This window comes from Rissa tridactyla, chromosome 14 (genome assembly GCF_028500815.1).
Source record: "Rissa tridactyla isolate bRisTri1 chromosome 14, bRisTri1.patW.cur.20221130, whole genome shotgun sequence".
NCBI classification, from domain to species: Eukaryota; Metazoa; Chordata; class Aves; order Charadriiformes; family Laridae; genus Rissa; species Rissa tridactyla.
This window is the reverse complement of record NC_071479.1, coordinates 10,067,634-10,094,139: the sequence shown is the minus strand read 5'-3', so window position 1 is coordinate 10,094,139 and position 26,506 is coordinate 10,067,634. Positions and strand designations below refer to the sequence as shown.

At 46.0% G+C, this 26,506-nt stretch overlaps 1 protein-coding gene and 1 long non-coding RNA gene across 3 annotated transcripts in view; one reads left to right on the top strand and one right to left on the bottom strand.

The window, feature by feature from the left end:
• The window catches only part of LOC128917539 (uncharacterized), a 105,443-nt gene that overhangs the window by 64,357 nt on the left and 14,580 nt on the right, over positions 1-26,506 (top strand). The gene's annotated exons all lie outside the window — the stretch shown is intronic.
• TNFSF8 (TNF superfamily member 8) lies at positions 538-20,612 on the bottom strand. 2 transcript variants are annotated; one of them, XM_054220784.1, is made up of 4 exons: positions 20,167-20,612; positions 13,635-13,680; positions 3,159-3,230; positions 538-2,611 (listed from the first exon to the last, which is right to left on the bottom strand). In XM_054220784.1, exons 1-4 carry the CDS (start codon positions 20,422-20,424, stop codon positions 2,214-2,216), a joined length of 774 nt encoding a protein of 257 aa, XP_054076759.1. In that variant the 5' UTR covers positions 20,425-20,612; the 3' UTR covers positions 538-2,213. The 2 variants fall into 2 exon arrangements, with proteins under 2 accessions (XP_054076759.1, XP_054076760.1); XM_054220785.1 differs by lacking the exon at positions 3,159-3,230.

Sequence of the window (26,506 nt, the reverse complement as noted above, 5' to 3'; positions counted from 1 at the left end):
ATGGGCTCTCTTTATGGCTATAATTTATTCTTATTTCTCAGAGGCAACGGAGTAGAGGCCAGATTGCTTTATTCTGTGGTATTAAAAAGCCTGGGGCTGAGAAGCTTAGCACTGCTTTGTCAGGATTTTCTCCATCTGGCAAAATAATAGAATAAAATCATCCTATGCAGAGAGCGGCTTTATTTTTTAAAAGAATGGTCTTTCTCTTTCAATTCAAAGCCTTCAGGAAAAGGTGGCGGGGGTGGTATGTGTGAGTGAATGAGTATTTTCATTCATTAGCTGCCTTTTCTATATTCAGGAGCTATGATTCCTGACTGCCAGCCTTGCTTAAACTTCTCTGAGCATTAGTCGTGCGTATCGAGGCAGATGACGGTTAGAAACTCTATTCAGAGACATGAGAGATTTAGAGTGTCCGGAGGGGTGAGGAGATCCCAGTAGAGGTTGCAATGTCATAGGCAAGGTAAGCTAACTCTTAGAAAAATAAGTTTCTTTTCTTTAAGGGGAAAAGAAAGAGAGAAAACATGGGTTTAGTTTTCTTCTTTGCTTTTCCCCTCCCCCCCCCCCAGCAATTAATAGCAAAAGGATTTTTTTGTTTTCATCAATGTTTGTCAAAGCAGAACCTGGGCACCTCTAGCAACGAATCACATCAATTACTCATGACCCTTTGAAAGTTTCTTGTGTACTTTGCAGTCACCTGGTCACGAGGTGAGGTTTCGTCACCTCACCAACACGTACCATGAGGTTCTGGTGACATAACAAGGAGCAAATTACTGCTATCAGGAGTATTTTGAGTGTGCTCTCACAAGCTAAGCTACATCAGTTGGCAACCGAGCTTGAAAAATAAAACACTTGCTGAGTTTCTGAAGCCAAAAACTAAATCTATGACTCAATCTTTTGAAGTGAACACGTCACCAAGCTCTAGTCACGTTAAGGAAAGAAAGTACAGGTATGCTAGGGGAATAAGTGTCACATAGCAATGAAAATAGACCTTAGTAGGATCTCAGAGATGAAGGGAAAAGAGGAAAGAGTGAACTGGTACCGCCTTTTTTAACTTTCTGGTCCCTTCCCTCCCCACACTGTAAGAATTACATTTCAAGTAAATGCCTGTGTTACTGCAACTCATAGAATATAAGAAGTTACTTATTACTCTTTCATCCTTCATTATCTAAGCTTTCCAGTCAGCCAAAGAAGCTCAGATAACATCTATCCTCTGGACTGCGCAAACACCACAGCTCTCAGCTGAGGGCCAGGTCTGAAATTGTCTTGGGGAAAGTCTGGGCCTCAGATCTGAATCTTGGATTTTCAGAAAGTGCGGGCGCTAGAGGTGTATTTACACACCGGTGCGGTCGGGTGTCACTCAGGGGGCTGGCAGGCAGTACCGGGTTGGAGGAAAATGTATCGCAATGAACTTTGTCATGTGGCACAACCAGACTACTATTTAATTTTTGTTATGACGAGGTCTAGAAACCCCAAGTGAGGACAGAGGCCGAGCGTGGTGCATATAGAAAGTCTCTGCCCCAGAGAGCTTAATATTTAAATAGAAAAGATGGATAAGTAGTGAAAAGGAAGACACTTGGAAGTAAATTGCATAAAGTCCATAGCAGAATGCAGCACAGAAATACTCCGTAAGTCCCGTATCTTCTCTGTCCCGTCCCAGAGTTCTAGCTACCAGCCTGAAAGTCAATAATTTCATCATCTTTGCTTTTGTGTGATCTACCCATAAAACTACCCTAGCGTTGTGGTTGCATGCTACAGTTGTAAAGAAAGCCTCGATTACAATCTTTGACTCTTGGTTTTTTGGAAAGAACACGTCAAAATACCACTCCATAAAATTCAGTTGAAAAGATTTCCCCGTCCCCTGAGCGCAGGCACCTTGCTAGCAGTCCATTAGCCAAAAACTCTCGATATTGTGTATTCTTCCCATAATCTGGTTACTTTTTAAGCTGTATTGTTTTGAGGAACCATTGGCAGATCTGTGGGTTCTAAGCTGGATAGTCCAACAACAATCCTACCCTGAGCCAAACCAGAGGAATCTGTCACGTGTGGGTCTTGCAGTGTTTTAGGTTTCGTTCTGGGACACTCACTAATTTCCTTGTTTACCCTAGCGATGAGGTAAGATAGGAAATTTAAAACAAGGTGTTGCCTAGTAAAAGCAGGCTACTGTTGTTCAGAGAAAGATAAATCTGGGCAGCAGTGGGAAGTCAGAGAGCTGCTCACATTTCATCGCTATACCTCAAAACCCCAAGAACGTTTTCATTGGGAAGAGAAACTTCATTCAAGAATTTAGGATGATTAAGTGTTACTGATACTCGGTCCTCCACATTCAGGTATGTCAAATGGAGCTGGAACAAGGTCTTAAAAATCTTTTCTTGGCACGTTTCTGACACGCACCACGTGGATAATGTTTGCCTGTTGACTTTGTCATTCACAAGGAGCTCGATCTTGAGGTCGGTGGGGCTGTTGGAACAGTTGGGAAAATGCAAGTTCAAGTGGCAATAGATCAAGTAGAGGCCTTGTGTCCTTATCACCACCTCGTCACTCTTGCACTGGATGTCTTCACAAATACCCTTCTCGACCAAGCTCAGTTTTGAACTGTTTACTGGACTGGACACTAGAAAGGAAAGCAAACAAATTTTAAAATGAGCCACTGAGATCTAGTGACCTGAACTCAGCCTAACGTGACTTGCAGCAGTGTATTTCCTGGTAAATGGAGATATCTGTTCAGCGGTTTTCCTGCAAGAAGCTCCAAGAAAAGGCCCTGGCCGGATGGCTGGGAGTTCACACATGGACGTGAGGTGTTAAAAATTTCCAGCTTACACAGCTCTTGGGAATCCCAAGTCAGGGACATGCAGTAAAATGGCCTTCTGCAATATTTGAAGGGAAATAATGAAGATGTATATTCATCTGTTTGTGTGTGGAAGGTATCTGTTTTGTTTTTTTTTCTTATCAAGTTAAAAAAACCTCAAGTGATCAGATAGGGGGTTTACCAAACACACCCACATTTCCGGAAAGCTAAGGAATTTTTTCCTATAAAATGCCCATTTGTTCAGAAAGCTATTTGCCACCAAAACCAGTCTGAATGACAGGAACAGCCTGCTCCTCAGCCAGCTCTGCAACCTCTTTGCCAACACCTGCCCTCCGCTGGGCTCCCCACTGACCTCTCATGTACGCAGCGGCTCTCTTGATCGGGACATTCTGTAGGATTCTTAAATGCTCTTCGGAGGTGTTCCCTGAAGGAAACAACAGATTAAGTGACCACTCCTGGTTTTGCCTTTTTTTTTTTTTTTTGTAGTGTAAAATGCTGTCGGCATTTGGCACTTCACTTATTTACTGTAACTGCGCTACGGGCAAACTCCACAGCAGCAGCTCCAAAGCAACAAGCAGCAGCAGCTAGAAGAGCGCGTAGGAGAGCTGGTTCTTACTCCTTGGCCGATTAATATCTGATCTGTACAGGGAATTCATAGCAGTGCAAGTCGATTGGTAAATTCAGATCAATCTAAAGCTCCGGTAGATTGCAGCTATCAGTCCAAAAAATTGTATTTCTTATTCTCCTTCTTACAAATAGAAGCTGTGCGCAGGTAAGCTTAATTTAACCATATTATTTGTACGGTGAAATCACAGAAAGAAGCTTTTCAAGGTTTAAGTGGTACATATTTCTGAAAATGGCTCTTTGGGTGCTTTCGAAACGCCGCTCTGTTCTCTCGCAGTTAAAATGTGGATGTCGCCCGGGCTTTAGGGGAGGCCGGTGGTCGTCGAGACCCGATAACCGCCCGCCAGAGGAGCCGGGACGGCTTTGCTGCGGGGAAGGGGCTCGCACCCCCCCGGCACCCCGGTTCGGTGCCGAAGGCAGCTGCGTGTCTCGGGAATGCCCCAGGGCCCAGGCGCGGGGATGGGGAGGCGCCGGGGCTGCCCCGCCGCTGGGCGCCGGGCGGCGGCTCCGTCCGGCGGCGTGCGGCCACCGCGCCCCCCCGCGGCCGCGCACGGGGATGCGGGCGGCTCTGCGGCACCGCCGGGCTCCGCGGCCCGGCACCGCATCCCGAGACAGCATCCCAGACCCGGCAGCCCGCTGTCCCATCTCCTGCATCCTGGCATGGCATCCCAGGCCCTGCATCCTGGTGTCCCTTCTCCTGCATCCCAGACCCTGCATCCCGGCACCACAACTCGGGATGGCGTCCCAGACACTGCATCCCAGTGTCCCATCTCCTGCATCCTGGCATGGCATCCCAGGCCCTGCATCCCGGTGTCCCTTCTCCTGCATCCAGGCATCGCATCCCAGGACAACATCCCAGGCCCTGCATCCCGGTGTCTCATCTCCTGCATCCCAGCACTGCATCCCAGCATGGCATCCCAGTCCCTGCATCCCGGCACCACATCCTGGGATGGCATCCCAGGCCCTGCACCCCGGTGTCCCTTCTCCTGCATCCCAGCACTGCATTTCAGGACAGCATCCCAGACCCTGCATCCCGGAACCACAACTCGGGATGGCATCCCAGACCCTGCATGCCGGTGTCCCATCTCCTGCATCCCAGTACTGCAGCCCAGCATGACAACCCAGTCCCTGCATCCTGGCACCACATCCTGGGATGGCATCCCAGACCCTGCTATCCCAGTGTCCCATCTCCTGCATCCCAGCACTGCATCCTGGAACAGTATCCCAGGGCCTGCATTCCAGTTCCGCATCCCAGTTCCTACCTCTTGCATCTCAGCACCACATCCTGGGATGGCTTCCCAGACGCTGCATCCGGGCACTGACTGCATCCCGATATCCCAGCTCCTGAATCCCAGACCCTGCACCCCACTGCTTTACCTCGCGTTTCATCTGCTTTCCAGCCACATTCCACCTTTCCATTATTCTGTGCAAGCTTTTCCTCTTCTCACCTTATTGGTCATTTAGTGAATGGCACTGATTAATCCTCCTTTCTTTTGTGCTTGTGCAGAGCAGAGTTTGTACAGCCCTGTGCAACCCACAGGCATATCGATACACAGACAAGATACAGATTCTGGAAAATAGTGTATATCCCAGTGGATATACAGACAGGTTGTCATGGTTTCGGCTGGGATGGGGTTGACTTTCTTGGTGGCAGCTGGTGCAGTGCTATGTTTTGGATTTGGGATGAGAATAGTGTTGGTAGCACACTGGCGGTTTTGGTTGCTGTTAACCAGTCAAGGCCTTTTTTGCTCCTCACACCACCCTGCCAGCACGGTCTGGGGGTGCACAAGAACTTGGGAGGGGACGCAGTTGGGACAGCTGACCCCAAGTGAGCAAAGGGACGTTCCGTGCCATATGACATCATGCTCAGTATATAAAGCTGGGGGAAGAAGAAGGAAGGGGGGGACATTTGGAGTTATGGCATTTGTTTTCTCAATTAACCATTACGTGTGATGGAACCCTGCTTTCCTGGAGCTGTCTGGACACCCGCCTGTGATGGGAAGCAGTGAATGAATTCCTTGTTTTGCTTTGCTTGCGTGTGAAGCTTTTGCTCTACCTATTAAACTGTCTTCATCTCAAGCCACAAGTTTTTCCTCACTTTAACATTTCTGATTCTCTTCCCCATCCCAGCCTGGGGGAGTGAGCAAGCGTGGGCTTAAACCATGACACAGGTTATTTCTCACTGCATTGGCTCTCCTTTTTTACATCTCCTGGCCCCGCTGCAGCTGTGGAAGGGATGTGCACAGGAGCTCAGATGGGACACTGGGAATTTCCTGTGTTTTATTCTGCAGCTGAATACCAGGAACAAAGTATGGAGTTTCAGTAAAGCCTTACCAAATTATACGCCTCTCTCCCAGGGAACGCAAATCACTTACATTTTCCTGTGACTCAGTGTATAAAACTGGTATAAGAGTCACCCACCCTACAAGGGTCTCTGAAGGACGGATTAATAAACAAAATTGAGTTCTACTAAATCTTGATGCTACTCCATGACATCAGATGACATATTTCTTGTTTCTTACACAAACAAGGAGTCGTCTACTAAATGCAGAGTGAGACAAGGATCTTAAGTGTCATATAATTCCTGAAACTAAGGGTACAAAAAAGAGATTCAAATCTCCAGACCCTCGCAGTATCTGCATGGCCTCACTTCTAAGAGGTCCTTGGTCAGGAGGATGGATAAATCAGGGAGAAGCCAGTCCCACACACGAGTGTCGCTGGTTGGTGATTTGTAACATGGAATCATAGAATGGTTCGGGTTAAAAGCGACCTTAAAGTTCATTTCATTCCAACCCCCCTGCCCTGGGCAGGGACACCTCCCACCAGCCCATGTTGCTCCAAGCCCCATCCAACCCGGCCTTGAACCCCTCCAGGGATGGGGCAGCCACAGCTTCTCTGGGCAACTTGTGCCAGTGTCTTACCACCCTCACAGGAAAGAATTCTTCATGATATCTCATCTAAATCTCCCCTCTTTCAGTTTAAAACCATTATCCCTCATCCTATGGCTCCCCTCCCTGATCCAGAGTCCCTCCCCATCCTTCCTGTAGGCCCCCCTCAGGGACTGGAAGGGGCTCGAAGGTCTCCCCGGAGCCTTCTCTTCTCCAGGCTGAACCCCCCCAGCTCTCTCAGCCTGTCCTCACAGCAGAGGGGCTCCAGCCCTCCCAGCATCTTCGTGGCCCTCTGCTGGACCCATTCCAACAGGTCCATGCCCTTCTTGTGGTGAGGACTCCAGAGATGGACGCAGTGCTCCAGATGGGGTCTCACCAGAGCGGAGTAGAGGGGCAGAATCACCTCCCCCAACCTTCTGGCCACACTTTTGATGCAGCCCAGGATGGGGTTGGCTTTCTGGGCTGCAAGCACACCTTGCCTGCTCATGTTGAGCTTCTCATCCACCAACACCCCCAAGTCCTTCTCCTCAGGGCTGCTCTCAAGCCATTCTCCGCCCAACCTGTATTTGTGCCTGGGATTGCCCTGACACACATGCAGGACCTTGCACTTGGCCTGGTTGACATTGCACCCATTGCACTCACTGTTGGAGAAGGAAGCTGTGCATTTCTTGAAAGAATTGCAATCTTTCTCTGATTTCGGTAGTTGAAACACTTTTGAGGGAAGTAGGTGCTCACTGCGCTCCAAGAATGAGTAAGTCGTGTATCAAAGTCCCTTGGCTGCACTGGAAATCCCCAAAGAAATACCAAAGCCTACTTTCCTGATGTTTAGTCATGTCAATATAGTGGTTTAGTGAGTACACAGTCACTGCAGAGATGTGGAGATATGGCATAGGATAGGAGAAAACCCTTCTGGCCCTTATTTCAAACTGAAGCTGCTACGGTGATAGCAACACCTTCTGGTAATGCAGAGTCTGCGCCCTGAGCCCACTTGTCCTACAGGTGTCCTGCAAGAAGGGAGAGTATTTTTACAGAAACGTGGTGGCATTTAGGGGGTTTACCCTTTAAAGCAGAAAATCCCCTGCTGCTCAAGCAGAGTTTGGAAGCTGCAGCCCTGCAACATCTGCTAAGCCAGCGAAGTGCTGTGCCGGCACGCAGACAGGCCGGTGCTGCCGGGAGCCCCATCAGCCATGAGCTGTCTCAGGATATTCCTGGCATCTCTCAACATCTACCCCTCGCTCGTCTAGCTGCACTTTGCGTTTCCAAAGCTGTACTTACATTTATTGATGTCAGCAAGTTTTGCGTGTGTTTGAACCATTTATTTGGTGACATCAGCTGTGTTTCTGAGAAGGCAAGTTATGGAAAAAAAAAATCGTTTTATAGAGACGTTTCCGGTTCTCGCTCTGCTGAGGCAGCTTATAACTGTTTTCTAGTTTTATTTCTCAAGTTAATTCTTTTATCTGAAACATTTCAGCAGAAGCCAGGAGAGACCGAAATTACTAGAGTTCCAGGACTGATCGATGGACATGTTCAATCACATCGCGTAATTGGCTTTGCACGAGTAACAGTGTAAATCAGAAGTAATCCCGCTGAAGTCAATAGGATTATATGAGCTTAAAAATACTGTGAGAAGGAGGAAAAGCAAAGCCACGTTTGGGACTAAGTACCAAGGAGACCACACTGGTTTCACTGTCTGCTGCGATGCACGGGGGCTGTAGGTCAGGCTGCTCTGAGGAAGCCTGCTGATAAGGAAGGAGTCTTAGCAGGAAGCCATTTAGGTTATTTTGTCCTAAAGAAGCCACCAGGAGATAATTCACTTTTGTCTTCCTCACTCCTTTTACCATAGGATGGGCATCCAGAGAGTGCAGCCCTGAGGAAAAGGGACAGACTATTTCCATGAGCTTAATGCAGCTTTTCCCCAGCTTTTCCCCATCAAGCCAAAGGGGATGCGCCGCAGGACTGTGAAATGGGACTCCGAGGAGCTGCAGCCTCAGTGACATTCCCATGATTTCCACCTGTGGTGTAAGATGGAAAGAACCTCATCAAAACACAACCGGACCCCGTCCAGCATGGAGGAACCCAAGGGCTGTGGGACATGTGGACGCATGGGCTGCTGCCAGCCAGGTCCAAGGAGATGTGTCCCTGCCTGGGGAACTCTCCTTGCTGCTGACTGCCTCAGTTTCCCCACCCCATATCATATGGGTATAACAGGAGCATGGACAAAGGGCGGTAAAACCACGAGCTGAAAGCAGCATGCCAGAGTGCCAAGTGCTGCTATCCAGACACGGAAAGCCCCTCAAATGGGGTTTCTGAAGCTTCCCTGATACCACTCACCTCTTACAGTGAGGTTCCTCTGCAGTGTGCACGGCATTACAGCAAGCTGGGGGCTGAGTGTGGACAGGCACAAGAGCAGGTCAAAAACCTGAACTTGTTTTACTAAGTAAAGAAGTACAAGCAGGCAACAAGAAGTACGAGCAGGCAACAAGCAGCTTTCAATTCCTCCATCCTCCCCACAGATTTAAGTGCTTATAAAATTAGGCAAGGTGATTTCATACATCTCTGTCAGCACGCTGGAGTTAGCAGAACTAATTTTATTTCTCAGCAGCCACTATCTGAAGCCCTCATAGCCATCTTTAACTCTCTCCTTCCAGTTAAGTGCCCTGCAAACAGCTGCCATCTGGTGCTGATGGACCGTCCCCGCTGAGTGATGCTGTGACAAGTGCCAGCTGGGTGACGTCCTGTAGCAATAGGACGAGGGGCAATGGTTTAAACTAGAGCAGGGCAGGTTTAGATTAGCCATGAGGAAGAAGTTCGTTACAGTGAGGGTGGTGAGACACTGGCCCAGGTTGCCCAGAGAGGTGGTGGAGGCCCCATCCCTGGAGACATCCAAGACCAGGCTGGATGAGGCTCTGAGCAACCTGATCTAGTTGAAGATGTCCCTGCTCACTGCAGGGGGTTGGACTAGATGGCCTTTAGAGGTCCCTTCCAACCCAACACATTCTATGATGCTCTCCTGGGCTCTGCTCGTGGCTGTGCCAGTCACACACACGCCTTTGGTCCTCGAGAGCCCAAGGACTGTCACTCTGGTCCCACGCATTGAAAGGGGACTGAACTCAACATTACCCCCTTCCAAAAACGTAAACTTTAGAAGTATGCTTTTCTTTCCTTCAAATTTAGGAAGAACCTTTTATGAACTCGTCACCGCACACCTGACTACTGCAAAACTTGTAGAGTGCCAAAATAATTCAAGTTTCTAACCTGCTCCTCCGTATAGCACAGGTCGCATAATTTCATGAGCTATTCATCTATCTATCTATCTATCTATTCATCTATAACTTGTGTTTTAAGTATTGGGGAGACAGAAGATCTAACATTCAGCATTTTGTAGCAATACTGATAATCTCATTATTATATTAAATAAGCAACCAGCCCCCGTTATGACTAACTGGAATCGGTCTAGCTGCAGTTTCCCCCGGATGCTTGCCTGGGAGGATGCCTGCGCACTCTTTCTAACATTTGCAAGCCCAGGCTTGCCAAAATTCTCTGAACTGAGAACCCCAGCTCACCCTCCCTGACCCAGGAGTGGGCCGAACCTTACACACATGCACACAAACACATACATGTGCTGAAGCTGAGAAGACAAAAATCTATATAATCTATATAGTCTAAACGGGAAATATCCCTTTCTGAAGAAGCCACCATCATGGGATTTGTGACTAGCAGCCCGGCAGTTTCATTAGTGTTGCAGCAGGACAATTCCCGGCTGGAAGAGACTAGATTTAGTTGCAGAAGGGCAAACTGCACGCAGCGATAGTGCTGGAAATCCGGAAAGGCTTGTTTGCTTCACTGGCTTCAGCATGATTTACTCTAGGGAAGCAAGGATGTGAATGTCACCTGTATTATATTAATTTCTTGGAGCCAGATTTTTATTTGGGAACCTATTTCTCGTTGAAACTCTGAATGAGGTGCTGGATTTCCTTTCCTGATCTGTCCATCAACTGCCAATGGATCTTACTGCCAGGCAAAAATATCTATAGTGTGTGTGTGTGTGTATGTATGTATGTGCAGGTTTTTCCTTTTATAAATGAGAAGAGATTTTGGTATCACGCCTCAAAATAACAAGAAAAGCCGTCAGTCCAGGATTACAACATCTACGGGGAAATGAGGCTCGGAGAGGACAGCAAGGAGATGAAGGGGTCTGAACCTCCCTACAGGCTGGCAGGTCATAAAGTTCTCTGTGACTCCCTCTAAAAAACAAATCTAGCAATAATACTTCTCTGGACCACATGAGTATGTGGTTCGATATTTACGAAACGTGGATGAGTTTCCACAGAGAAATATTTCCACAGAAAGAACATTTCACAAACATTTAGTTCATGATGAATTTAATTCTTTCCCGCTGTTGCTCAGGTACCCCACCGACAATGGCACAGGCGTTTGGGGGAGACCGATATCGTTTTTCCCACAAACATTTAATTAGCTGACATTGCATCGCTCTCAGCTACGGCTTGCGGATTCCTGCAAACCCATCCGTTGAGGACTGACAGCTGAGTCAGGGACGTAAACCTTCTATAAATCCGCTTTAGTGCCCGCTGGTGTTTAGCTAACAATAGGACATAATCTCATTGGAAATCTAAATGAAATCATCGTGTTTCCCCTGGTTTAATATTACAAAATTAATTCAGAGAGGTAGCTGTGTCTGGGCCACGGTCCATTTCCATTACAACACGGTCTCTGCCTGAGTCCCAGCTGTTCCCGCTCGTGCGGTCCTGCATCCCCCATCCGGAACCTCCGAGATGTTTTGCACGAGGAGGTACCTTCACCTTCCCCGTTGGTGCCAACACGGGGCTGGAGCAAGGCTGAGCACCAACCTGGCAAGTTGGCAACGCTCATTTTTTCCTTTCTTGCCCATTTTTACAATGCAGGGCTTCGAAGCCCTGTTGTGAGCAAGGTGGGTACAAAATACACCCAAATGGTCTTTAAGATCCCTTCAAACCCAAACCATTCTATGATCCTAAATAACACTACCAGCATCTGGGCAGCCTGAGAGACAGAGATGGATCCGAATCTAAATCCGCAGCAGCTTCAGCCTCACCGCAGTCCCCGTCCTGAAATGTTTCTTACGTTTCCGTGTCTTGCTGCTCTGCAGCCGCGGGATGGGACCTTGCAGCGGTCGCTGCAACTCCCTGCTTAGAAGTCAGCAAGCGATGCCTGGCAGCGTATGACACAGCTCCCTGCCGAGGGCGCCTCGGTAAATTACCCGCCGGGATATATTAATCAATTAGCCCCGCTTTATGCATTTTAAGAGATAAATAAAAGGCCATTGTAATTCTCTTACACTTTAATGCTCCATTACCCTGCCAGAGACATACAACAGAGAGCGACAGGCAACGAGGGGTGGGCTGATAGAGCGCTTACACCCACTGCAAACAGCTTTCAGCAGCCCTTCCTGCCCTGTGGGGTTTCTCTGGCATTCCCTCCTTTGTCTTTCACTAATGGCATCATCTCAGATTTAGCAGCAGAATTCAGAGCAAGAGGGTGCCTGTAATTGATATTGACCCAAAGAGAGAAAGTTTTCTGGCTAATGAAACGGCATCTTCTGCATTCCTGGAGAGAGCGCGTTCCTCCTGCCTGGCACCTGCCAGTTATAGATGAGGAGAAAAAGCAATTGGCACAGGCTGCCTGATATGAAACTAAAAAAAAAAAATATAGATACACACATATATATATATAGACAGATTGCAATGCACTTTCCGGTTAGTGAGACCCAGTATCCATGCCAGTATCGCTCGTGCTTCGCCAAGACTCCACACCGGCAGCTTTCACTACCTCCTCCTAACTGGTAGTAAAACTCAGCCATGAAAACCAGGACAGTTCTGGTGACTTCTCTGAGGTTACGTTGTTCTACAGGAGTGGAGGTTCTGCTCCGGGGCCGTCCCGCCTCGCAGTCACTGGGGGCCCTCCATCATCTCGAGGGACCATGGGCAGTGAGGCTGATGCTTTGCAGCCCATTATGAGGTTTATAAAGATCCTTTTTGGGCACCTTTTGGGACACACCGGAGTGGGGCTGTGATGTGACTGTCCAAACGCCCTTATCCAAATCTGCCTTGTTTGTTCAGACCCTGCTTTATTTCTGAGGAACTTCAGGTATAAAATACAGCACTAGAGGACTTAAGAAGGACATAGAAAGACTTGAAGAGCTACTTAGGTTGATAGAAAGAAAGCAATATGTGTTTAGAATGTCTTAGGGAACATCTCTAGATGTTTTCCAGAAGAAAATCTCTCTAGGAATTGTAAAACATTTAAAAAAAAAGGAGTTAGGCAAGATGGGAATTTCTCAGAAAGGACAGAAGGATGGACAGGGATTACTTTGAGACCTGTGGGATGAAAAAAGCCCTCTACAGAAGAATTCCAGATACAAAAGTTATCCCAGATAGAGTATGCGTTGCCCAAATGCTGTGTGCAAAAGCGCAGCTGCAGAAAAGATGGTTACACGATTAGGACTCTCTGGACCTTGACCCGCATTTTCCCTTTCTCCGAATGCTTCTAGATGAACACTGTCTTCGTTTTCCCCATGTGTAGCCTGGGAGGCGATGGCATCTCTTAGCCTCCAGGACTGAATATGAACTTTTGCAAGAACTCAAAATATTTGATGTTAAGGCTCGTGCAACCAGGGAGGCAACGTCAATGAAAGAAAATGTGCTCCTCTTGATTTATGCTGAGGAAAAGCAGAATTTTTGTACACTGTCTCTGCTAGTCTAGACGTTTTTTTCCTAGTTTGGACTCCCTGTGCTCATACGCTGCCTGTCTTAATTCCTTAATGCTGCTGTTCTCCGTTTGCCCCTTCCTTTTGCCCACAAACAGGGGGGAAACACATGACTGCTCCAGGCCAGAGGAGTACGGGAGGCGTTTCAGTTGTTTTGAAATATGTGCCAACACATTTGCACTCGTGCCCTGTGAAGACGGGGACGTGACGCCCACATGTGCAAGAGCCAGCCCTTAACATAAGACCTAATAGTCAGAGCGATGTTCACATCCTCTGGCAAAAAGGCTCTCTTGCAGAGACACCTCAGGGCAGATTCAGACATAGCTGTTATTTCCTCAGCCATGTGCTGGTTTCCGGAGGTACCGAGTAATTTGAAAGCTCTTTTCTTCTTCCCCCCCCCCCCCCCCCCCCACTACCTTGACTTTTCATCAAGAAGAGACTTTACGTGAAAGGTTAAGCTGTGCACAATTTGTGATGTGCTTATTTGGGATCCTGGGCAATATTTGCATTACAGATGGGACAAACGGCATGTATAGTCAGTTTAGTGTCTTACCTGTCCTGATAGGTTTTGCCATGGTCTCCGTGGCGGGACCAGCTGCCTGAAAGAGAAGCGAGAGAAGGGATGGTTATTCTGCGAGCATACACATATTCAAGTACAGCCCTGCTTTAAAAGTGAATCTTAAGAGTTTTCACTGCGTGCCATGAAGGCAACACACAGGCTGACGCACAGGGAGCCAGCGCCAGGCACTGCAGAGCATATGGCTCCTATGGAGCCTCACGGGTCAGAGAGGGATTGCTGTGGAGCAAAGAGCTCCAACAAGCTCTCTGCACTCTTCCAGATATCATACTCAGCCACCACCTCATCGCTGCCCTTTTTTCCTAACGTAGAAAGTCTACATTTTCAACACAGCCAGCAATTCTCTCAGTGCTGTAAGAAACATGTGTGGCTTTTGTTGGGGACGTTTTGGAAGTACAAGCCCTGAAAATCTCACTCTGTGGCTTGCAAAGCTTGGATAGACAGAGCGGGACTGGGCACCCTTGAGAGCCAGTGCCCATCCCTGAGAAGCCAGTGGCTGGATGGAAATAGGAGCTGTACGGCCACAAGATGGGTCTGAGAGTGACAGTGTTGTCCTGCTTCACCTCTCCTCCTACTTCTTGCTGGGATGTAAACCCAAGGGTCAAAATGTCATGGGAACTTGTCTCCAATCAACATGGCATGAAAACTGCTCAGGAAATGTGCTCCAAGTGTGATGTCATAGGCTTCATCCATGATCTTGCTTCTTTTTATCACATCTCTCTGCCACCCGGACGTAAACCCCTGGAGCCTGTGCCTGCTTGCATATTATTTCCACGCAAGTAAAGTCACTGACAGCTCATAAACGCCCAGCAATGCCCTCCAGGAGCAGACAAATTCTCCCAACAGCCAAGGAAAGGTACTGAGGGTGCCTCAGTGCTGGAAACGCTGTGTCACATCCCGTCACTCACACACACCAGGAGTCCCACAGCGATTTCAGTATCAGAGAGTGGTTTTTGCTCAGGCTAGCCTAAACCAGCTCCTCCTATCTCAATACTAATTACCTGGGCTAATTGTGGGCTAACCAGTTCAGGACAAATTTAACACATCCAAGAAGAAGAAAGCTGGGAGGCTGGTACCAGCTTTGGCAGAACATATATATCTAATAATGTCCTGGGAGAAATGAGGCAGACTATGTCTGTGGTGGGAGGCAACTTCATCCACAGTGGTCTTAAAACGTAAGCACTTTATTCAGGGTGTAAACAGGATAATGCGTGGTGTGGCTGGACGGTGAGAGAAGTCATGTTGTGTCTGTGGTACTTAATGTCCTAGCCTTAAATGTTTAAGAATACTTTTAATTAAACTTCGGCCTAATGTGACCGACTTTCAGCCATGACTGAAGTGTAGAGCTGCATCTGATCCCAGCAAAACAATCTCATTCTTTGGTCTAATGCCGAAACGCTGTGTCCTGCAGACAGAAATGGCAAAGGTGCTCCATGATCTGGGTATCTGTAATATCCGATTTCTTTGTTTTCTCCCCCCACACCTATCTAAGACAGGGTAGATGTTATGTATTGAGACAAGGTGTTTCTGCCGGTGATCACCCTAAGCTGTGCAGGAAGGCTGCTGACTTAGGAGCTGAACGGGATTCTAGAGCTGGAGTTTGAAAAACCAGGCATTTCCAAGCTTTTTGGTCCCCTATACCACATCCTCCCTCCCAAACTCTCATGAATCCTATGCAACCGCATCATCAAATGTGGGACTGAGAACAGCCGCAGCTGAAAACCCTCCCAAGGACCATCTGCCGGCCGTACCCTTGTAGTGGGCTCTCCCTCTCGCATGCACTCAGGGCACAGCGAAACATTACTTTTCAATGCAATGTATGAGCATTTCTGACCTCTGATGAGAATTAAAGGCGTTTTTGCATGGGAGAAATGTGATGCTCTGTCCTCAGCTAGATCATCCTAAATGAAATCAGTGCTAAAGTGATTGAGACATTCCCATTAGTGAGGTGTTCACCTCGCATCCCGCCCTCAGACACGGCACGCAGGACAAGGCTGATGGCTCGCAGCTTGCTTTGTATTCAGGGCAACAGAAACAAAACTAAAATGTACTAATGTATTGTGTTCTCACCTGAGAATTCTCCCAGTGGGTGAAAGCAGCAGATACTAATGCAATTTATTTTAGTGGCAATTGAGTAGATATTCAAATAAAACTATAGTGCTTGCTTTGAAATATTACTGGCATTGCCGCTTTCTTTTCTAACAGAAAAAATATTGCACGTAATGCTGTAATTTGGAATGCAAAGAGGCACGCAGTAGGAACCCAAAGAGATTAAATTCTACAGCGCCAGCTCAGGAAGAATTCATGAGAATGAATTTCACCCAGTCTGGAGCGATCCGGGTGCTGATGATGAAAAATCTCAGTCTTTACTCAACAAGCAGAATAATTTGAGTTTGCTTCATTAGAGAAAATAATAATCAGGTGCCAGCGAAAGTAATTTCTTTCTTCTTTCCCTTAATGATTTTACAAGAAATTTTCCCAAGCTGAGACAGGCTGGTGCTGCGAGAGGGTCATTCTAATGTCCTTTGTCAGAACTGTGAATATTCACTTAAGCAGAGGTTTCTGAAGTGTGAAAACACACCTTGAAACCACAGTCCCCCAGAAATTGGCCTGGGGTGGGTTTAAGTAGGTCCAGGGCTCTTCCAAGAGCTTGTCCGCACAGCAGCTCTGCGGGGATGAGCCCTTTGGACTGCTGTCCTCCAAGGAAGTTTAGCATTTGGGAAAAAAAAAAAAAAAAAAGCCCCAAGGCTCTCCCGTGTGTCTGCTCAGCCTCAAACCATCATTGCCCGTCCCTGGCTGAGCGGTGGCACTTTAGGTAGGTGGCTCTGAGTTGCCAAGAGGCAAAGTTTGAAACTAGACGTGAAAACTCCAGAAAGCGGAGTGCCCTCCCCGCAGCTGATCTGATCATGAGTATCACAGGAAACAGAGCCCCGTGTGAAATTCAGTTTTTCCAGCCCTGACAAAACCTATTAAAGTGACACCTCTAGACAACAGGTGGCCGTCACTGTACAGAATAGTAATGGCAAGAGTTGGAACGGCGCAGTTTTCTTCTAAAATGCTGCAGTGTTTTTCCTGTGGTCTTTAGCGAGTGTGCAATCGGCTTTCAGGGGCAATTTTCAGCGTTTGTTTTTGTTTTTGTTTGTTGGGTTTTTTTCCCTTTTAATTTTTGTCAGGGTTGTCCACCAGAGGGGGCCAATAGGCGCAGCCCGTGGCAAGATTGTTTTTGAACCGACGCAAACCACCTCACGGGCTGTGCAGGAACATGCCAGGTGGTGCAGGAGCGATTTCTGGTTACGGCAGTCCCGCTGCTAAAGGGGTTTTATATTTTTGACTCCAGCAGCCTTGAAGACTAGATCAGCAAATATAAATACCCTCACTGACTCTTAGCATTTGCCACACTGGTGCCTTAACTCTGCTGAAAAGATTTGTCCGCTCGGTTTAGAGCTTAAAAATGGGACGTCTACAAAATCCAGAGCAGTGACGGACCATCCCAGATTATGGACTTTGGACATTCACACAGAATTTGCTCATAGAGGTAGGTGGCCTAGGTGTCTGATACAGCATACCTTGCACTACAGCGTAAGATTTGCGAGGGTCTGTCTTAAAATTACATTTGTCTAGTCCTTTCTGTCCCGTACTCTTTTGCTGATTTTACATATATCTCTCTATAGACATAAATCTCGACGTAGATGTGTATATATGCGTATAACCAGTAGTAGTGAAGTGCAGCAGGCAGAAGGGCGGCACTTTTAGCACTCTTACAGCAGCGTTAATAAGAAAAAATGAAGGCTGCAGACCATCGTACGGTGACTATTCTTATCCCAGAGAAAAATAAAGTCACTTGTGAAAGATCGAGACAAGGGAATGACCTGAAGCCAAGGGTTTCTGCAGATGAAAGCTGAAGAAATGACCCTGACTTCAGCACTGCACGCAGTTACTTCCAAAAAACATAGTTTAGTTCAAAAAAATGACAATTCCCAGGCCTGACACTAATGTGCTGTGCCACCCTTCTTGAAAACAAGGCGTAAAGGAAATTTCTTGGGTTGTTGTGAAATGCAGGGTGCGGGGCGATAATATGTGTTAGAAGTGGTGTTAGATTCAGAGAAGCGGCTTTGGAATCCCAGTTCCTTTTTTGTTTTGGTCTTTCATGTTGGATTTCCCTTATTCAGAGCACCTAGATTTTGGGTGATGAGAATGCCTTGTTTCTACACAGTTTGATCTTCCCTTTCCAGTGTGTCTTCCTTCATCTTAAACTTGGCAAGTGTAAATTCATGATAAGGAAGACAAGCAGCCAACTTCCATGTACCTTCAATGGGGCTAGGGGACTGTGTGATCTGCTTGCCACTAGAAGTCTCCTCTTAATGCAGTGGTACCCGAGACATGGGTCACAAGGCCTGCATTGTTCCTAAGACCCTCTAACACTCCTTTGAACAGAGGAAAATAGAAGTATCTATCTCAGCTCAGCATGGGGGGGGGCATGAAGTTGCTGCCATTGCCCCTGTGGTCAAGGATCACTCACATAATCCAGCTGACAACATCTGGAGAGAAAACTGGATCATCCCAAAAGGCTGATCACACAAAATGTCAGTTGTCTCTTAAGAAGTTACAAAGAAAATATTTAAGTCAACTAATGATGCTCTACTACCTACAGCAACAGGACTCAATAGACACGGGGCTCCAAGTACAAGAACTCCCTCAGCCTCCTCCTGTCCTGGAGCTACTGTGGTCAATAATACAAGATGCTCAGCCCAACCACAACTGTATTTTTATAGTTTGTGCCTAGCCTTACGCTGCCAGTGTGACCATGAGCTAAAGTGGTTTTGGAGCAAGACCTGTTCCCTGGTCTGGAAATTCAAGAGCAGTCATGGATGGAGAATGACTATGCTGCCTTTGAACTGGGGGTCTTTCAGCTTCCTGAGAACAAGAACAAAAGTTGTGCTTTTACTGCCAAATTCCTCTCACAGCATAAAATTGCTGCTCGATTTTATTTGTGTTTCTCACACACCTCAGCTTCCTACTTTTTCCTTCAGCCAAGCTTGTTTCCAAAGCAGCTGCAATAATGTCATTACTCTTTTAAATGAAAACCTTAACTCTTCCAGTAATATTGTTCCTCTGGCAACTAGTGTAACTGCGTTTATCCCGATGGCGGGGTAATTTAATGCTTACTTTCATAATAAGTACAAATGAAAGCGTCATTATATAGGAAAGCTGTGGCAATTCTGTAATTACCCAAGCTGTTATTTTAAAGATCTCCCTTAATGTCCCCCTATTTATCACTTGAAAACTCCCATGTCTCATTCTAGCTGTGCCCAAACTGCTTCTTTTTTGGAAGAACGCTGATTTCAGGTAAATGACTCTTCAACTGGTGCAACTTAAAGACTTATCAGTCAAGCCTTCATGGTTTATTTTCTGGGTAATGTGCATACACAAACACACAAATTGCACAGGGTAAATTTAGTAAGAGAAAATATTGAGCTGAAAGATTTTGTTGTCCATGGCCAACTTCCTCCAGTAGCCCCACGTTGCTGCTTTCATTCTCTGAATAGTACATCAGGAGGTACTTCGGCACTTGGATTTTTGCAATAAGATTTCAAAGCCTATAAAACTTCTAACCTGTCATTTTACCCCAGTAAAGTTCATGGCAACGTTCCTGGTAAGATTAGAAACGCGCTTTTTATATTCACCACCACCTGTACCTCTGCCCTAGCTGTAAATGTCTCACTGATTCCCCATTCAACCCCAGATCCATTTGAGAGCAATCCTCTTTATTTTTAGAAGGAAAAAACATGTCTGTAGGCAGAGAGAGCAGTTGTTCTTGTCAGACCTTGCCTCATTAATACCCTTCAGTCATCCTTGCTAAAACTCTACTTTTGCATTAAAAATCACCCCAAGAAGAGGACTGACAAAGAGAGCAGCAATGAGCTACTTTGCCTCCATCCAGTGCTCTGGGTAGTTTGAGAGAGCTCTGCTTCGCCACATCACGGTGCATCCCAGCAGACAGCATCACACCGTGTCACACATGGCAATGTCTTGTGCTATGTCCATTACTAAAATTTATCAATATTTCAGAGGAATACATGTAGACACAACCAGACAAGACCAGACTGTCTTGGACAGTGGTCACTCTTTGTAGAAGCAACAGGAGACACATATAAAACCAGGTAGCAGACACTGAGGCACTGATCTCTCTTCCTAACTAGTTAGGACAGAGGGTGGCTTGCATCTGGGATTATGAGCTTTCCACTTTCATTTACAGAGTAGAAATTGTGTGCTAGAAGTTAAGGCTGCCTCTGAAGAAAGGTCTTCTTTTTAAGAAAGTTCTGTCATCTCCCTCTTTGTTTCATCTTTCTCTCCTCTAATTCATAAGTATGCATTTATAACAGGAGGCAACATCTGATTTTCTGGCCACAGGATATATTTTGGAAAGCAGTAGTAAAAAAAAAAAAAAAGTAAAAAAAAAAAAAAAGAAGAAAAAAAAAGCCAATGAATAAAGTAAGAAATTGCTTACCGTCCTCTGAACGACTAAGACCATGATGGTGGCTATTGCAAAGACGAGTAACGCAAAAAGGGTAGCAATGATGGAATACAAACATTTTTTGTTAGTGGCTCCAAGCCTCCTTGAAACGGTGTCTTCATTCACATGCATGGCTGATTCATGAGAGTGCTTCTCCTGAAAAAGTGTTTGCTCTTGTGCCGAGCACATTCTTATATAGCTCTCAGGGTATGCTCTGTATCTCCCCTTGATCAGGTTCAAGTTGCAGCCCATCTCTGTTCCTGGCAGGATTTTCCCCCTTCATCCTGGCTCATGTGATCTGGAAAAAAAACTTCATCACTTGTAGTACAAAGAAAGAGGGACCTGGGGGCGTGAAGCAGGACGCAGCCGTGAAGAGGGGAAGGAGCTTCATGTTCTTGATCAGGGATTTCGCGACGGCAGTCTTGTACGCTGCATCGGAGGTTTCTGATGTCAGAAGGTGAATAGTTACCAAGGTCTGTCGTCCTCGTCCCCCCCCTTCCCCCGTCACTGGCTTTCTGTGAAACGGAGAGCTATGCAAATTCTGTTTCATTTTATACTCGGTGCAGCTACAGTTCGGTACAGTAAACCACCCCGGAGCTCTGCCTTCCTGTCACACAGAGTAACCTCTTCTTATTCCCAGTAGCGTCCCAGAGCTGTGTGTTCAGAGGTGACCTAGGCTTTGAGTTTGGGGCCTGTAGCTCCTGCCTGTGAAAGTCTGGAGATGTTGGGTGAGATTTTCGTTGAAGTATTTAATAGAAATATGTCAGGAAGACATCTTCGAGGCAGGATGCAAGTTCTAGGCAGAGGCACAGAAAGAAAGCGGTCACACCGAAGTTGCTGAAAGCATGATGTTAAGGATGTACCCACAGAGGGGGGCTGCATTCACCTTCCTGCCCTGGCTTATTTGCAGCTAGTGAATTAATGCTTGTTTCTGTCCTGTCCACAAACCTCTCCTCTGTCCTAGCCTGGGACCATCACCCAGCCATGGGATTTCTCACAGAACTTAAATGAGATTTCTTCAACTGGAAATATTCCTACTTCATTCCAGCATGAAAGGACCAGCCATTCCTAACCCTGCCTATTTCATGTGAGATGACTCCTTGCTTTCTGGCCAGTCCAGCTCTGAAGACACTTGGGTGTTTCTAAAAATTTTTGCTGTTAGATGTGTGTCCTCTTTTGATTCATATCAGTGGAACCAGTTGACTCATGTAACATGATCAAAAATGACTGTGAGTATTATTTGTCTCAGCTACTCCCGGTTTGGAGGTACGAGGACATCAGGGCGGCTGAATAGGATCTTATCAATGGTCCCTCTAGCTCAATATCTTTCCTTCAGTAGAGAGCAACAAGAGATGTCTTGGGAAGAATATCAGAAAACAAAAAGCAGGTAGAGTTATTTATTGGGTTTAAATCTCCAGCTTCCTATGATTTGGGCTTGTGGGACTCCCAAACCAGAGGTAATGCCTTTCTAGTTTAATCCAATTCTTCTTTACACCCCGATGTTAGAGTCTTGGCATCTTACTGCTATCTTTTAATAAAATCACTGGAGCAAAGCACTACAAAAGCTTCTATAGATTTCCAAAATCGTGTTTTTCTGAGCATCTCTTATCGCCATGGAAACAGGCACAATCTATTTCATCCAGAGACAAAGGGAAGCAGCCTCCTCTCCTTAAGGATGAGACAATAGTATAACAACCTTGGTCAGGGCTTCCTCAGAAATCTGTTGCTCAGGCTTGACAGGTTGGATGAGGTGGATCCTCATCTCCTGGGTCCCGCCTGGTCAACGCAAAACCTTGGACAACCACTAGCAGCAGTGGTTCTCACTCACCCTGGTTTGTACTGGAAATTAATCTTGATTTGCAAGGGAAAGATTTACACAACCTTGCCTGTGAAAGTTCATTTGACCCCTAAAGTCCTGCAGAGTAGCAAACCCACCTTTTGGGAAGCAGAACATGCAGGTCCCCTAGCACCGTCATTGCTCCCCAACCCTCCTTGACAATGTGGCAATTCTGAAATGCAGAAAAATCCAAACTACAAAGATCTTGCAGCGACTGGCAGCATCTACTATTCTTGAAAAGTGATTCAACATCTCTTGCTCATGGCTGAGCAGATACATACGTCAGCAAGAAACCGATTTTCGAGAGAATAATGGTGATGTAGTTTTGAGGCTGTCATGTCATGCGTAGTGTCATGAGGAGGGCACGGTCCTCTGTGAGCTTGTAAGCTTTTGTGGTTGCAGGTGGATGTGCACGGTCAGCTCTTCAAACTGTAAAACACCTGTGTTAAACTCACGTCTAAGTTGACAAGTAGGTACTGCAGTGGTGATGGCTACAAAAGAAAAACAGATCGGTGAAGGTCAGTGAGGGAAAACTGGGCAAATTCATCCCCTGTGTAAACAAGTGCAATCCAGAGTAAATTTGGTCCGTTATGTTCTAAGGTAAATTTGGTTAGCCCACTAGTACAGCAGTGGAAACCCACAGAGTTTAGTGAGTTGGAAACGTGCTGGGAAGGTCACGTAATAATATGTAGGAGCACAGAGCATCCCTTCGTGCAGTGGTATCATGCTCTACAGCGTTCCAAGACAGCAAAGGCCAACATCTGAGATTGCTCCGGGTGACGGCAGGATCCATGAATGATTCCCCTTTAGTGGTGAAATATCTTGAAATGTAGAAGTGAAATACTGCTCAGCTGAGACAGCTGTACTGTTAAGGCAGACGGTAATTTTTAAACGGGGTAATACTGCGGAATGAGGGGATACTTCCGTAGCTTTGTCTTTGGCAGTAAATAAACAACTGCACATCCCTGTTAAATAGCTGTTCTCGGGGTGCCGTGGCCGTATTGGCTTGTAGGTGGTGACGTGCTTTCAAACGTAACTTTAGTTATGCTCTGTTACCCTCTAGTTCCTAACGTCGCTGTATAAACCCCCTCACACTGTCATCTGTCTGATTACGCCTGATTCCCAGAGCACAGTTCACTGTTTTCACGCCTTCTGACCAACGTTGCTGCAGTTCTCACAAGCTCCGGTTCAAGAGGCTAAATAGCAGGTGCTTGCCCTGTATTTGCATTGGCACATGCTGCGTCCTCTGCAGCAGAGAGCTTTGCATAAAAGGACAAAGAGGGAGAAAACAAGTGAACCGCAAACCCAGCAGTTCTAATTCTCTCTTGGTAGAGTTTGAAAGTGACTCTCTTTATCAGAAAAATACAAAATATCCCAGCTGCTTGTTAATATTTATTTATCTACTCCTCTGCTGAAAGGAAATAAACTTGCTAAGAACTGAAAACCCATCCACGTGGTCAATGGAAATTCACCCTTGACTGAAGTCTGTGAGAACCGAAAGCTTTTCTGAAAGATATCAATGGGCAATTCTTCAGAGATGTGTAGGTACCCCGCTGCCACTGAAATCCAGGGGCATGGAGTCTATTGGTGCCTTTAGAAGTTTCTGGTTTTTACCCTTAATGGGAACTGAGTGCGTTTGTCATCAAAACCATTATTCGTGTTTGCACCCAAGTAGTTTGCTACCAGAACCTCGTCCTTAGCTTTTCAAGATCTAAAAGAGCTCAGAGGAGATGGACATATACTTTATTATCCCGAGTGATTCCTAGTACCCCCCCCCCCCCCCCCCCCAATTAAGGATCTTAGATAGCAAAGATGCTATTGAGCTTCTTGTCTTCAAAGAGAGACCCTCCATTACAGATAGAGGTATTTAACTTGAGCTGCGTTGCACCTGAGTGCACACATAGAAACATGTGAACACATGCGGGCGCTTGTAAATCACTTGATATGGAAATGCAAAATCAGTAAATTGAGGTTACTGCAAAACGCCATTAGCACTCAAGGTATGAATCACCTTGTTGTCGGAGGTTTTTAAGTTTCCTCTGATGAATCACTCTCATATTGCACTTCGGCGTTATGTTTGTACTCCACACCTCAGCCCGAGCCAAGGGAGATGGGTGCCTGGGCCAGGGCTGACAACGTTGCTTGTTGGGGATTTTTTTAAATTATATTTATTAGAACCTGTGTCTATTCATGTGAACCTGATCCAAAGATTGCTCACAGAATGAAGTGAATGACAGTCCAATATCACACTCCTAACACTGTTGCGATGATATTGTTGGCTGTTGCCATAAAACAAGGGAGATGCCGTACATCTCTTGTACAAGCCTTCTGCTCCTGAAACATATGGGAGGGTTTCCCGGAATAGCAATGTTCTTTTCTCATTTTGTTTCTCAAATAAATTTACTGAATAAAAATAGACATCAGACAGGAGGAAAATAAGATGAAAAAAGAAAGATTAAAGCTGCCATTGTGCGGTATTATCTCCTCGGGAAGCTTCATACCGTTTATTCGTACTGTGCAACTGTCTTTCTTGTTCAAAAGAATTATATCACTCCGCCTTGTAAGGCAATAGAAAAACTGGTATATTAAATTACCTGGAAATTGGCTATAGGGGGAAAACCACCTTTTTATACTGTAGGTGGTATGCACCATCCATCTCCTTTGAAATGCAGGTAGAAACCAGAGGCATTAGGATAGATAATAAAATGCAATAATAAAGCAGTACAAATGGAACAGTTATAAAAATGCAATAACTTCCACAGATACGTCAGAGAGTGCATTTGCTCAGTGCAAGTTATTGTCTGCCCAAGCAGTAACAGTTCTTCCTGTGCAGCATCATCCTCCCCGAAGAAGGGAGCTGCCTGCCTTGCTGAAAAATCTTCCGTACCTTTCAGCGGCATTTGCTGGTAAGAGGCAATTCAAGTGGAAAAGCTCCTTTCTGGGTGCTGAACCACTCTGTATTCTGATTAATGAGTTGGGAGTGAGATGAAGAAGATAATACAAGAATCACAAAACTGGAAGAAACAGGATAATTAATAACATTGCTTAAATATAAAAAAAAAAATACAGAGTTATTTAGAATGTGATGTTCAGGCGTATCTAGAGATTTCAGATACCTGAAATTCCAGTTATTGTGTTACAAAGCACTGGAAGGCTCTTCATTTCCAGCATAGTTCTCATCAGTTCCTGAAAACCAGGCCATTTCTGTGTGATTCAAGCAGCATAATAAAAAATTGAGCCAGCCGGAAATATATTGAGACTCCAGGGTCTAAACTAAAAAGAAAGAGGATTGTATTACTTTGAAGTTCATTAAGAGTGAAAAAAGGACATTTATTGAAGTTCATTAAGAGGGGGAAAAAAGGACATTTACACTTGCTGGTCCGTGTATGGTTCTTATGTGTCTGTCTCTGGACACACCTGAAAATCTTGGCGTAAGCAAATCCTCAGGAGGAGGAAGGTGTAATAAATGGATTTGAGTGGCAGGAAGAAATAGCCATAAGCGATGAAAACCACTGACATGAAAGGAATGGCTCCATTTCATCGTGCTGGACTCCAGATGGGGCCTGCAGAGAACACACCATGACCATGAGTTGGATGAGGGGCAGTGGCACTGAAACCAGCTGTGTCGATACACCCAGAGAGATGCAGCACTGCAGTAAAGACACTATGGAGAAGGATCTAACACTCAACCTGTGTGAGAGATTCACAGATTTCAAGTCAAGAAAAGGCCTTTAGATCATATAATCTGACACTCTATTCAGGAAAAGGTCATATGGCTTTACCCGGAAAACCTGGAAGATAGTAATGCTGATAAGCCAGACAAAGAAGCATCAGGTGGGGTCTGAGTTGTGGGACAGGATTGGACTTGAGCAGCGTTTTCCATCTGCGTGTGGCCTTCCCACCCCACCTAAGGAGGAGCGTAAGGCACGTAGACACCTGGGGATGCTGATGAGCAATGATTTTGGAAATGATGACGGTGCCTCTTAGATGGAAAGGGGAAGTCAGGTGTCTTTGGAGACACAGTCTAGGTTAGGAAAGGCATTGATCTGGAAATGTTAGAGTATAACAATAAGTATTTTACTGTGTAAAATTACTTTTAGTAATTGGCCATGGTAAGAAGTGGAATCCCGAACTAAAGACTAGTTGGCCTGATTTATGTCAAAAGCTATTATTTGTGTTCCCTGTGCATTAGAAGTGTATTGTAAGCTTTTGGTTGAAGAGAGATGAGTGATCTGGAGATTAGATGGAAAATAATGAAACCTTCATAGGAATCCTATCATCTCTTGTTAAACTTCACGAGAAGAGCAGAATTACATTATGACTGAATTTAGATGGCAGTATAACGTATCCAGATTAGAAATAAAGACCACAAGAAAGGATGGCGTTCTACATTTGACAGCTACTAAATCTCCCTGGGTCTTATCAAGAGGGAAATATACAGTCTGCTCAGAGTGGCATTCATACACTAAACCCTATCGGGAAATAACATGAGAACCA